Raw genomic sequence first — 14,557 nt, forward strand, 5'->3', positions numbered from 1 at the left:
GCGGGCGAGTGTTTAGCAAGCATGAGGAACTTTTTAAAACTCTTCTCTTTCCCCTCTCTTGCATATCTAGACAAATAATCTTCCATAGCACCCCTAATATCTCAAAGGTATAATCATTCAATTAACCAAATTAGTTTGTCAAGCTATTAAAATACTCATAATTAAAAAAAAAAAAAAAATCCATTGCAGTTAGGGGTGTCACGATATACCGGTATATACCGATAGTGTTAATTTAGTGTGTGACGATATACCGCAATATTTAAAATGAACAGTTTTCTTACAATAACGCCACATGTAAATACTCCAGCGCCAGTACTGGAGTTGCCATTAGTTTACTAGTCATAGAATGGGAAACGTTATATTAACCTGTTAACAGCGGTTTTCTGTGTTCATATATTTAAGTAAAGAGTGATTATTTTAATAAGTACTGCATTTTCTTTACTTGTCTTATTTTTGTATTTGCAATCAATACGGCCTGTGCGTAGTAACACTTTATTTCTTTGTTCAAATCTATTAAAAGTTACACGATTAAAACTGATCTTGAAAAACTGAGAGACGACATTGCTAAATTAAACTCTGTAAAATGTTAAGTTGGTCGCAGTGCCATGCACTTAATGCCTCATCTGCGGTCATTCTTCAATAAGGTTCATTAGTTAACATATACTGTATAAATAACAAATAATAATGAACAATATTTCCACAGCATTTATTAATCTTATTTCATGTTAATTTCAGCATTTACTAAAGCATTATTAAAATCACAAGTTGTGTTTGTAAACATTAAAGCACTGTGAACTAACATGAACATTGAACAACTCTATTTTTATTAACATTAACAAAGATTAATTATTTGTGTAATAAATGTATTGTTCATTGTTCATGTTAGTTAATACATTAATGTTAACAAATGACATCTTATTGTAAAGTGTTACCATTAATATTTATTCATCATTCTGTTTAACTTGACAGTATTTTCTCTCTTGTTATTTCATAGGAGCTTCAAAGAAGACGGAGAAAGCCAGAGTCTTGTGCCCTGTATTTATCAGTATCCTTATGTCCATTGGGTGAAAAAGAAAAACTTAATAAACAAAGTAAAAAATTATTTGACTGATATCTTCCCCCGCCAAGGTTTCTATAAATATCACAATATATCAATATCGTGAATTCTTATGGCCACAATAACCGTAATATGAAAAATCTAATATCGTGACAGCCCTAATTGCAGTTATTGTCACCATTAATGCAGCAACATGCATTTGCTGCTTTTGACCTCTAAGTGGCGCTAAACCATATACCTTCACAAGTTAGGATCTAAGCACATTTTGTGAGTAGCATGAAGGTGAAGTTGCATTCGCAATACAAAAGTGACATTAAAACATTTAATTTTGCAACATCCTTCTAATCATAGAAAGTTTTGCATGTTACTGGAAAACTACATTGTTTTGACAGCATCTGAACTACTAGCACACTATTAATGTATATGTGGGTTAAAGAGTCACTGTGGTTTGTGTGTTGGATGTGAAAAATACCACACGCTGACAAACTGTATACCTTGTTTTAATTTTCTTGTCTTCGTTTCACTCTGCAACAACTCTCTATCTACAGATCACATGACTGTTATTGTTACTATGTAAGAAATTATCACTTTCTAAAAATGGAAAAAACAAACATAGAATGTGAATAATTCTGTGTGGATCAGTAGTAGATTCATATAGCAGTCAAAAGGACATTAACTATTTGCTATTTAAGTATTTTGAAATGTACGTTGAGGAATAATGATTATTCATCAGAAAAATCCAATGTGAGTGGTGAATATTGTTGTGCAAATATATGTAGTTCTACTCAAATATATGTAATATACTGTTCATCTGTTAGCACTGTTTGACAGTGTTTCCGCATTCAGAACGCCTTCACAGCATGACTATTATTGTACTTTAGTGAAAGCACTGCCTTATTCTGTTCACACCAGTGCAGAGACCATGTAACAGCATATTGGTCACAAGCTACGAGAAACTCAATAATTTTTTGCAGAGAAAGCGAAAGAAATCTCTTAGCAGCCATGGTCGGTGTGCTTCTCTTTGCATGTAAGTACTGAAATTACAAAATCTATCATTAATGATCAATAAATGAAATCTACACAAATGCTGGTAGTGTTGGTTTAAAAAAAATTGGATTATTGTTTTTAGATATCTCAGTGAATCTATTCCTTAAATGTCAAGGTATGTTCCATTAATACACTTAATGAACAACTCAGTAAATGTACTATTGTACTTATCAGGATGAAAATGTCCCGAACTTCTTTCCTTCTCAGGTCAAACGATTCATCAAGCTAAGATTTTCTGTGAAAATAAAGAAGTACCAGAAGGTGGAAGACTGGAGGTTACTTGCAGCACATTTGGCCTTACAGTAAAGGCAGTTCATTTATATCTGTTTAAAAATGGCAAAGCTATTATTGAAAAAAAAGGGCTCACAAACAGTTCAATCACCTTTAAAATGGAGAGAATAGATATGAACCATTCAGGCAACTACAGCTGTGGGTTTTCAGAAGAACAGTTGGAAATAACCAAAGTGACAGGATATGGTCTTAATAACATCTTCATAAATGTGATTGGTAAGATACACAGCACTTTTGCTTACATTTATGAGTATGATTGATTCCTGGGCACAGATAAAATGTTGAATTACTTGCAACCACAATAGACTCAAAATTGCCTTTAATGAGAGAGAAATGTATGATATTGCATGAGTTCTTTTTTTTTTTTTTGATTGATTTGTCCTGGAATATATTAAGGGGCACACTACAACATTTAATCATGTGTTCTCTTTCTCGCCACAGAATCTTTTATTTATACACAGATACATTTGCTTAAGCCTGAGGTGCCAGTGGGAAGTGATGCTGAGTTTAAATGTTCAGCATCCAATCCTTTACACAAAAACCAGTCCGAGAACATGATTTTGGTTTATCTCATCAAAAATGGAAAGCCTGTTAAAGTTAATATTTGGGACACAGAGAAGATGATTACAACATTCACCCTCAGAGAGGTCCGGACTGAAGATGCTGGGACATACAGTTGTGTTGTATTGTTAAACATACTCCCTTACCATGGAATGACACTTCATCAAAATATTAAAGTCAATCTTAAGATTACTGGTAAGAATGGGCGGGGACAAACAAAACATGACACTTCATAATTATAATTGAATCAGTTCAGTGGAAGTTGTACATTTACTTTTAAAAAGAGTAATTATTACAGAAATAATGTACTTTAAAAGAATATACTTGAGTGCAGACTGAGTGTAATGTTTTCAGGCACTTAACTGAATGTTAATTGCAATTACATGAAAATATGTTTATAGTTTATATTAAATGCAGCTATTATATTAGCTGAAACTTAGAGTTGTTTTTAACCCACTTAATTAAGACTTAAGTGAAGTGCAATTTCATAATTCTGTTGTCTGCAATATGGTTAAAGTGTGTTGCCTTCAGTACACTTTAATGTGATTTCTGTTGAAACTTGCATGTCATTTATTTACATGTATTTGTAATTACACCTTTGTAATGAAAAAATGCAATTTAGTACATTTAAAATATATTAACTTTAAATGTAATGTTTAACAACACACATTTAAAATTATAATCAAATTTTGTTTACAATTTTTATTTACATGTGCATTAGTATAATATTAAACACATCAAAGTAAGTGCATTAAAGCATGACTAAAGATCATTAAAACAATGATTTAAAATGTACTTTAAAATAAAACAATCACAACAATTACAATTAATGCACACTTTTTAAGTGTTCTTATTTGTAAAACAGTCATGAAAGTGTTATCTTTAACTCGGGTAGCCTTTTATTTCATTCTTATTATATTACCTCAAAATACAGTATACAAGAAAACACATTCAATATAATTAATGCAATTTTTTCATAAGAGTAGTTAAATAGAGTACTAAAATATAACAATTAAGTAAACTGTCAAAATAAGACCTTTTTGTGTTTCTGTTTTTTCTTTGACAGCGACATCTAATAGCAGCATTGACAAAGTCATAATTGTCATAATGTGCGCTATCATAGTGTTGCTCCTCAGTCTGTTTCTGGGAATCTGGGCACTGATCCGAAAACGAGGTACCACTTTTTCTAGATCTGCAAACACTGACACATTTCACTTTGTTGAACTGTTCTGTTTAAATCCTAAAACTCATTTTCTTTCTGGTAGGATGTCTTGGAATCCACAACGAAAGGTCAGTTTGAGAAGTTACTAGAAATTAAAATAAATGAGAAATTAAAATATATCAGATATTAGATTAAGAACAATTTTAATGCATTCCTAATCAACAGATCCTCGAAAAACGAGACAGAGCTCAGAGGAACAGAAATGTTCTATGAAGGTACTCATTGCATGGTTCTTGTTTCTTGTTGAATTATTTCCTATGGAAAACAAAAGGTTTGGGTAGGCCGTCGCTATACATAACAGCTGAGCTCATGGATTTCCATTAACTCATGTTGTTTATTAACTTTCCTACATTGCAAAGTCAGCCTGATTTCATGAGAAAATCTGACTACTTTACGATGTGCAAATATCTTATGAACTGGTACAGTTTTTAGAAAAAATGTAAGCATGAAGCTTTATCAGTAGGGCATATATAGATCGAATGTACAATACAATACAAATTAGATATTGTGCTGGTCCAGTCATTCTTAAAAGTTTTAGATATTTCTGTACATAAATGTAAGTGGCTTTAGAAAAAATATATATATATATATATATATATATATATATATATATATATATATATATATATATATATATATATATATATATTAGGGCTGTCAAATGATTAATCACGATTAATCACATCCAAAATAAAAGTTTTGTTTACATAATATATGCATGTGTACAGGGTATATTTATTATGTATATATAAATACACACACACATACATTATATATTTAGAAAATATTTACATGTATATACATTTATATATTTATATTCTTAAAATTTATATATATATAAATATATTTAATATATAAACATAACATATTCTTCTTAAATATATACATGCATGTGTGTGTATTTATATATACATAATAAATATACACAGTATACACACATATATTATGTAAACAAAACTTTTATTTTGGATGTGATTAATCGTGATTAATCATTTGACAGCCCTGAAAAACTATATATATATCTGCTACAAATATAGACATTTTAAATATTTTTATCTGCTAAATGTTAATTTGTAAGCATTTAGCAGTATACCACAATTATAGATAACCTAAAAGCTAAAGAAATGGACTAAAAGCTCTAAAACTCGCAATTTCTCTACTCTCTCTTCTGTAACTTTGTATGTTACATTAACAAATCTGTCTTCCAGAAATTGACACACCTTACACATCTGGTACTGGTGACATACAACCTGTTGTCTGGTAAGCCAGTAATCTATGTATGAATATGCTTTGTGCTGTTTTATCTTTGTGCTGTTTTCATCTCTTATTTTTCATACTTCTTTTTACATATTTTTTTTTTTTTGTTTGTTTTGTTTTTTGCTTTTTTGTGTTTGATTTGTTTGATTTATTTGTCTCTCTTTTTCTTATTTACTTTTTCCACACAAATGCTGTAAATCAATGTCCATAATGACTCAGGACTGCCTCAGAGTGTGATGAAAGTTCTTCTGAAAGTGGTAGGTCTGCACTGAATGAATGAATAAGTGAATGAATGAGTGAATTTTGTGTAATTATTGAAGAATTATCTTACAGTATTATAAAACACAATAATATATACACATAAACGTAGATATTTTGTGCTGTTCAATTATAATGACTAGCTGCGTCTGCATTACACGAATGTCTTGTATTTTTACAGATGGAGAGTATAATGATGTGGGATGTGCAGTATAGCACCTGCAAGCATTACAGTATGATTAAATTATACTGTTGCAACTTTGTGCATTACACTAAGTTTCTATTTGCTATTTTAATTTACTATTATCTGTTTATTGTCACTTGTTTTTTTTTTATAACACTGACCAACTGACTGTTGACTATCGCTTTAGTCACTGTGCACATTTTTTTCATGTAAACATTACTGTAAATTATCTTTCAAGACTAGAAATTAACTCTCAGAATTCATAGCAAAATACAATATACATAATGTTAATGTAACATTAAATTTTAGAATACAAACTGATGTTGGTTTTATTTTTTATTTTTTTTAGTATTATTATTATTTTTTATTTAATCTGCACTGTGTTAGTGTTTTTACAAATGTACTGAAGAATATCTCACAATAAAATGCTTGGATTTTACAAATATTTCACCAGGTACAGATCATTTTTCCTTGTTTTCTATAAACTTTTTAAAAAATCTAATTTACATACTTTGGTTGAACTGTGAAATGTACTAACTGTTGACATTACATAAAGATTAAATTAAAGTCAATTTTAGGTCATTTAGTAAGAACAAGTTAAAATAATAAAATATTTAATAACTTATAACACTGATGATACACTTTGTGTTTAATAATTGGGCCTTTTTTTTTTTTAATGATGCATAGGGACTTGTGATGGCAAATATTTGTTTTTCAGAATCAGTAGATATTTAAACTACATGTAGTGTTTTTAGTTATATTTTGCTGTTAAAGTAGAGTAATTCATGTTTTCTTCTGTGAAGTTTCTTCCATCGCAATAAGTATATACATCTTGTTTTGGAGTAAAGAAGTAACTCTATATAAACTTTTTCAGTGTGCTATGAACATAAATGTATACACAAGCTGATACACAAGAACAAAGGACATTCTATAACACAATTATGCAATATTCCAAATTCTGATGTTACAACATAATTGTTCTTTTTCAAAAAATATTATCCTTATTCTCTTGAAAAATATCAACAAAAAAGTATAATGCACTGTGAAAGGAAATCTGCTTATATTGTACAAATATTCAGCTAATATGTGCTCATATATCTTTTATATCATACTAACCCTAAAATGTTTGTACATGTCTATTTTTACTACATAAAAAGAATCGATGTCTTTGCATTGCTTGTAAACTAAACATTTTTAACTGCAGGAAACTACTTTATGTACAACTCTGCTTCTGTCTGTCTTTGAAGAGGCTAATGCAGTTATATTTCAGATTATAAATTGTTTCACATAAGAATCGCCTGAATTCTGATTTCATAACTATAGTGTAGATGCACATTTGAGATACATTGGGTTTCTTTTTATATTAGTAATATTTTAGTGCAAATGCCTAAAACAGATTAAACTGGTCTAAACATATTTGCATAAACACACCAAACTGAAATTGAAATAAGAAATAAGAAAGAATATTGGTATGTTCACACATTTTTTATTTTTTTTTGTTTACTTACTTACTTTGTTCACTGCATGCTTATCACAGGGAGATGATGTCAGGGCTTGCTGCAGTAGATAACTAACAAAGGCATGGAATATCCAAACACCATCTTTACTTAGAAACATGCAGAAACACAGATCAGAAAAATGCAACCAATATAACATACAATAACCGGCATCAAACTAAACCAAACAGGAAGTATTTACACACAAGGCAAATAAGGGAACTAATGAGATAATTAACAATTTATCAGGAGACTGAAATGACCGATAAACCATACTGAAAATCTAAGACAAGACAGACAAACTAAGAGCAAAGGAAACTGGTGAAAGCGAACTGAAAGTCCATAATCATAACAGATGACTTTGTCTGTCCGGTTTCTCACTTTGTACGAGTACAAAGAAGAACCACTTCAGCAGTGTGTGTAAAATTACACCTGATGGAAAATTTGCAAAAGGTTTCAGTGCTAGTGGCTTAGGTGTCTATGGGTATGACCTTTATGACACACAGCACACATTTAATAAGCATATTACAGATGGTCAGAAGAAACAAAATATGAATTGGCTGGTCAAACTGAGAAAAATACAATCTACAGACAAGCAAACATATTTTGGGCAGTATTACAGGTTTTGAACTAATGGCCAAGTACATATGCAACACATGTAGAACCACACACACACACACACACACACACACACACACAAAGAAACACACAAACACAAAAAAAAAAAAAACACACACACACACACACACATGCACCTCACATCCTGTATTTAACCACCTTCCTATCATTCGTCTTAGCAAATGCCGCCTCACTAGAGGCGAAACTAGAAATAGAGCAAAGTTCTGCATCACACGTATAGTACTGCATCATATATGTCTACATATCTACTTATATAATAGCTTCAACCACAGTCAGTTGCACTGCAGTGGAAATTTGCACAATGACTTTATGTAGCTCCAATCCACTGAACTTCAAATGACTACAAGCAAAATGCACAAATTTGCCTGCTAAGCGGGAGCAGCTACTATCCATAAACTCTGTTCAACCTTTTAATTACTTTCTATAAAACCTGATATTTGCATGAATTTTGTGTATACTTGGCTAAAAAAGATGTCTTTAATCAAGATTTAAACTGAGAGAGTGGATCTGTGCCCCAACCATTTGCTCAGATAATTTAGAAATGTGTGCATATATTAAACATAGCAGAGGGACTAAAACAGAACCTTGTGGCACTCCAACCTTTATAGGTATTAAATTAGATAGTTCCTCATTTAAATAAACAAAATGGTAACATATTTCATAGATATCATTCATTTGTACAAAGGAGCATAATTGAGGATACACATTTTTTTTTCTAATATTTTAGACATAAACAGAAGATTTGAAACGAGTGTAATTTGCTATTTAATTTGGATCTAGTTGCAGTTTTTCACATTTGCTAAGACACTAAACCCCATTCTCTGAACCAAATTCTCAATAGCCTAAACCAATTCGTCAAATAATTCACTCTTTCTACAAAACCTTAAACAAGTTTGGGCAGTATAGACACTGTTTGCAGATCTCATGCACTCTTTTTGCAAGACTCTAAACACATTCTCACTCACTAAAATGCAATTTGCACTTTGATAAACTTGGGATGCAAAACCCTAAACACAAGAAAGCAAAAGTTAAGCACAACTGCAACACGGTTATCATTGTTTACACACAATAATTCAAAATTGTTCACACTTGTTTCTAAATATGTGAATGTACAAAATATAAGCCAGTTCAAAGTGCACAGATGGCATGGGTGCATCCATCAATCTGAGAGGCACGGGAGAGTTCGTATACGAGGTGGAGGAAGAGGAGGACAAGGAAGAGCAAGACCAAGAACATCTCAGATTACGCATGTAACCATGATTCCTCGAGGGAAAGAGACACTGCGTCGGACGCTATGGGGAATGCCTTCAGCATGAGTGACTCTGAATATCGTGTGCAATCTGTCCAATGGAAGGGTGTGATGTCACAGCCAGGGTGACGTAAGCGACCGGGAAGTTATAAAATCAAGTGCTGTGCAGCTGGCATCAGCTTTGAGGAGTGAAGGAAGCGCTGACAGGGCTGCCGGGAGTATGGCTTCAAGACACAGTGGTGTTCGAATGCTATGGGGAACGAGGTGCCCACGCCGCCAAGAGCACAGCTAAGGCGAGAGAACAGGCTTGCATATCAAGACCATAGAACCTCACAAAGGTGGAGGGCGTGGACCATCCCACAGCATTGAAGATGACCTGCATTGATACACCTGCTAAGAAGGCTTTGGAGTGTCTTCATTGAGGGAGCACTGGGTTGGAGGATGGTCTCAACAACCTTGGTTGAGAGACCGAATGCTATGAGCTGTGCCCCCTCAGGGGCCACACCCATTGTTTTTAAAACTCTGGGCGGGGGTGAATTATCATACCCCGCACCAGTGAGAGTAGATCTCTCCTGACTGGAATCTTCCATGGAGAGCCGTTGAGGAGTGAGATCAGATCTGAGAACCATACTCGGCCCGACCAGAATGGGGACACTAAAACCAGCCGAACCCCGTCCCGGCGTACTCTCGCCAGAACTCCCGGGAGCAGAGTGATCGGGGGAAAAGTATACAGACAAAGCCTCGGCCAAGTGTGCACCATAGCTTCCAGTCTCAGGGGAGCTGGATGAACTAGAGAGAACCAGAGGGGACATTGAGATATCTTCTGAGTCGCAAAGAGGTTCACCTGAGCCTGGCCAAACATTCTCCATATCTGCTTCACCACCTCGGGTTGAAGCATCCATTCCCTGGGCCTCGGCCCCTTTCTCGACAGCACGTCTGCTCTCACATTGAGATGTCCAGGAATGTATACTGCTCTGAGTGAGAGGAGTTTGTCCCTGGACCACACAAGGATCTGGTGCGCCAGCTTGTACAAGGCTCTCGAACACAGACCTCCCTGGTGGTTGATGTAAGAGACCACTGATGTGTTGTCAGTGTCTACCAACACATGGTGACCTCTTAGGTCTGGGAGGAAGTGTTTCAGTGCTCAAAACACGGGACCTCTTAGGTCTGGGTTGAATTGTTTTAGTGTTTATTTGTATAGCGCTTTTTATGAAACAAATCATTGCAAAGCAACTTTACAGAAAATTAAGTTTCTACAATATTTGGGAGTAGCTCATCAGTGGTGACTGTCAGTTTATGTGCATACGGCAGAAATGTTCAGAAAAATCAATAAAAGACGTAAACAAACAGACGATTAACACTATTAACAGCAATTATGCAATTCAAACTTATAGCAAAATGTGGTAGTTCTGTATGTTGTCTCTGGGTTAGCATCATCTGAGGTCCTCTGAGGGGCTGGCATTATCTCTTCTCAGGTGTTCTGGATCCAGACTGGAGCTTGTGTAAATCCTAGTTACCACGGGATGTAATCCCATGGCAAAACAGAGAAACAAATAGAGAGATAATTAGCATAGCTGCTGTTCCAGCCAAGTAAAAATAATTAGTTTAACCCAAGCTAAAGAATAATAATGCGGGATTTGATCAGATATAACTGCAGTCCAAAATTATGAGATGCATTATTTGAATGCTTGGCCAAAGAGGTGTTTTTTTTTAATCTAGATTTAAACAGAGGTGTGTCTGAACCCCAAACATTATAAGGAAGACTATTCCAGAGTTTGGGAGCCAAATGCGAAAAACCTCTACCTCCTTTAGTGGACTTTGCTATCCTAGGTACTATCAAAAGCCCAGAGTTTTGCGACTTTAGGGAGCATGATGGATTGTAGCGTGGTAGAGAAGACTAGTTAGGTACACAGAAGCTAAACCATTAAGGGCCTTATAAGTAAGTAATAATATTTTGTTACTGATACGGAACTTAATAGGTAGCCAGTGCAGAGACTGTAAAATGGGGTAATATGATCATATTTTCCTGACCTGGTAAGGACTCTAGCCGCTGCATTTTGGACTACCTGTAGCTTGTTTATTGAGAATGCAGGACAACCACATAGCAGTGCATTACAATAGTCCAGTCTAGAGGTCACTGAATGCATGAACTATCTTTTCTGCATCAGAAACAGTAACATTTTTCGTAGCTTGGCAATTTTTCTAAGATGGAAGAATGCTGTTTTTGTAACATGGGAAATATGATTTTCAAAAACAAGTTGCTGTCTAATATATAACCCAGATTTTTTGACAGTAGAGGAAGTAACAGTACATCGTCTAGTTGCAAATTGTAATCTACGAGATTCTGTGTAATGTTTTTTGGTCCAATAAGTAATATCTCTGTCTTATCTGAATTTAATAGGAGAAAATTATTGGTCATCCAAACATTTACATTTTTAACACACTCTGTTAGCTTAGATAATTTAGAAGTTTCATCTCATCTCGTTGAGATATATAGTTGAGTATCATCAGCATAACAGTGGAAACTAATCCCATATTTTCTAATGATATTACCAAGGGGCAACATGTATATATTTCTAATGATATTACCAAGGGGCAAGATGTTTGTGTCACTCCATATTTTACTGGTGATAAATGAGATGTCTCCCAATTTAAATAAACAAAGTGGTAGCGATCGGACAGGTAGGATCTAAACCATCTTAAAGCCTGCCCTTGGATACCTGTATAGTTTTGTAATCTATCTATGAGTATGTTGTGATCTATGGTGTCGAACGCAGCACTAAGATCAAGTAAAACTAGCAATGAGATGCAGCCTTGGTGTGACGCAAGAAGCAATTCATTTGTAATTTTAACAAGTGCAGTTTCTGTGCTATGATGGGGCCTGAAACCCGACTGAAATTTTTTGCAGGAAGGAGCACAATTGAGCAGACACAACTTTTTCTAAAATTTTATACATAAATGGAAGATTTTAATTGGGTCTGTAATTAGACAATTGATATGCCACATCAGGCATCGCCATGTGACCTTGATAGTTCATAGTGGATTTTCCCTCTGGGAAAATCCCTTGGTCCTGAGCCACCACTGTAGGGGCCTCATGTACAGCAGGCCAAAAGGTAACATTGGATGCAGCTGCCATCAGACCCAGCAGTCTCTGAAACTGCTTTACAGTGAGTGACTGGCCTTCTCTGACTCTCTTGACTGACGTGAGGATCGACTCCATACGAGCAGGAGACAGACGTGCCTACATCGTGGTCGAATCCCACACCACTCCTAGATAAATTGTCCTCTGTAATGGAGAAAGCACACTTTTCTTGGCGTTCAGTCTCAAACCCAGCTCCCCCATGTGGGCAAGAACAACATCTTGATGTCAAACCACCAACTACTCCGAGTAAGCTAAAATCAACCAATTGTTGATATAATTTAGTATGCGGATGCCCTGGAGTCGCAGTGGAGCCAGAGCAGCATCCATACACTTCATAAATGTGCGGGGTGAGAGTGCAAGGCCGAACGGAAGTACTCGATATTGGTATGCTTCCCGAAAGCAAACCTCAGAAACTTCCTGTGTTGGGGGAGAATGGAGACATGGAAGTATGCGTCTTTGAGATCTATCATGACAAACCTGTCCTCAGACCTGATTTGCGATATGACATGTTTGATGGTGAGCATCTTGAACTTTAGTCGCATGACTGAGCGCTTCAGCTGACGCAGCTCTATGATAGGACACAACCCCCATCCTTCTTTGGAACTATGAAATACTATGAAATAATAAGTGCCTCTCCATGGCCACCATAGCTGCCATCGGCCGCCCGATGGCAAGATCGGTCTCTTTGGTGGCGCGGAGGGAGAGATCAGCGGTCCGCCTCAGCTCTGAGATGTTGTCAGACTTGATCTCCTCTCTCTCGTCAAGCTCTTTTGGCCGCCCGATGGCAAGATCGGTCTCTTTGGTGGTTGTGTGACATGCCTTACCCACTGCCACATACCCTTTGCCCACCAAATCCGAAGTTGTGTTCTGAGTGGCTTGGAGTGGCCCGCGAGCCTTCAGAGACGATGCAGCCCCGGGTGACGGATAGCTCGCAAGCATCTGTTCCACCTGTGGCATCGCTCTGTAACCGCGCTCTCCCATCCCCGCCACATTGCTGTAATAATCAGATGCGGGGTCTCTCGTCAAGCTCTTTTAGCAGGTGGGCTTGGTACGCCTGTTATAAATGTGTTGATTGGGAAAGAAAGGCAGGCTCCGGCGTGGAGGTCGTGGTCTCACCCACAGAAAGCATTCATCGAGCTTGCTTCTGTGGTTTGGATTGGTTCTCAGTGGGCCAATCGATGTTAAGCTTGGCCACAGAGCGAGTTACCACCTCCAAGAGCTCCTCGTACTGGGGCGATTGAGGTCCCCTTCGACACTCTCCACATCAACTTCCTCGGAGGAAGATAGGCGAAGTGTCAATCCCTCTCTGCGGAATGATATCTAGAAACTGCGGAGTGGGCTTCCGATCCCAGGGATTGGTTGCTGGATCTGGCAGATGAGGAAGGAGATAGAGACTCGCCCATCTCCATTCCTTCTGTCAGATCCACCTGTGAACCCCACGAGTGCAGCTGCTATCGCCCATATGCTTTGTCTTAGCTGTGCTTTTTGACATGATGGAGCTTATGAGGACAGACAACACCAAATAAGACTTAAAAGACAGACTGATAACACATGCACACACAGAGCACTTGCTGAATGACAAAAAAGCTTATGCCAGCTGCACAGCACGTGCTTTTATAGCTTCCTGGTCGCTTACGTCACCCCGCCCGTGATGTCACTAACATTTGAAAGATTGGAGATGATATTCAGTTTCTGTATCGCTGAAGGCGTTTCCCATAGTGTTCGACGCAGCTCGAGTTCCTGAAGAGGAACAGTCATTTCAGATGAAATCAGAGCTACTGTGACTGAGACTATGTTTTTGTGCATGGAATGAAAGAGGCAGGACAAAGAGTTCAACCAAATTTGAGCAGATTCTCTGTGGCCACCATAATCAGTCAGAAAGTTCAAAAGAATAGTGGAATAGAATCTAGAATTGCAAGACTACCATGTTAGGGTGGAAAAACTAGGCTGAGAAAAACAATATTTTATTTTATTTTTATTAAAGAATCATATTTACAATATGACCAGGAAGAATTTAAGATGATGAATGTAAATAGGCTCAGTTTTCATGTTGACTTTAATATGGTACTGTATTTATAGTCCAGGCCATAACTCTGTCAATTTTACACATTATGTTATAAAGGGTATCTGCACAGTCTCTCCATCCACCAAAGG

The 14,557-nt window shown here is 36.1% G+C and overlaps 1 protein-coding gene and 1 long non-coding RNA gene across 2 annotated transcripts; both read left to right on the plus strand.

The window, feature by feature from the left end:
• Positions 1 to 1,546: 1,546 nt before the first annotated feature.
• Positions 1,547 to 2,443, plus strand: LOC122148560. Its single transcript, XR_006162450.1, has 3 exons — positions 1,547 to 2,084; positions 2,187 to 2,219; positions 2,312 to 2,443. It is a non-coding gene; the product is annotated as an uncharacterized LOC122148560 (long non-coding RNA).
• A 44-nt stretch (positions 2,444 to 2,487) lies between these two features.
• LOC109051862 lies at positions 2,488 to 5,956 on the plus strand. Its single transcript, XM_042774936.1, has 8 exons — positions 2,488 to 2,611; positions 2,837 to 3,151; positions 4,023 to 4,130; positions 4,222 to 4,246; positions 4,344 to 4,393; positions 5,387 to 5,438; positions 5,655 to 5,692; positions 5,875 to 5,956. The coding sequence occupies exons 1-8, from the start codon at positions 2,494 to 2,496 to the stop codon at positions 5,907 to 5,909; spliced, it is 741 nt and encodes a 246-aa protein (XP_042630870.1). The 5' UTR covers positions 2,488 to 2,493; the 3' UTR covers positions 5,910 to 5,956.
• The last annotated feature ends 8,601 nt before the right edge of the window (positions 5,957 to 14,557 follow it).

The sequence above is a fragment of the Cyprinus carpio genome, chromosome A18 (genome assembly GCF_018340385.1).
Source record: "Cyprinus carpio isolate SPL01 chromosome A18, ASM1834038v1, whole genome shotgun sequence".
NCBI lineage: Eukaryota > Metazoa > Chordata > Actinopteri > Cypriniformes > Cyprinidae > Cyprinus > Cyprinus carpio.

Coding starts and splice junctions, on each gene's coding strand:
- LOC109051862 (XM_042774936.1), top strand. CDS start 2,494: ATGGAGAGAATAGATATGAACCATTCAGGCAACTACAGCTGTGGGTTT. Junction 4,247..4,343: donor CTTGGAATCCACAACGAAAG/GTCAGTTTGAGA, acceptor CCTAATCAACAG/ATCCTCGAAAAACGAGACAG. Junction 4,394..5,386: donor AACAGAAATGTTCTATGAAG/GTACTCATTGCA, acceptor TCTGTCTTCCAG/AAATTGACACACCTTACACA.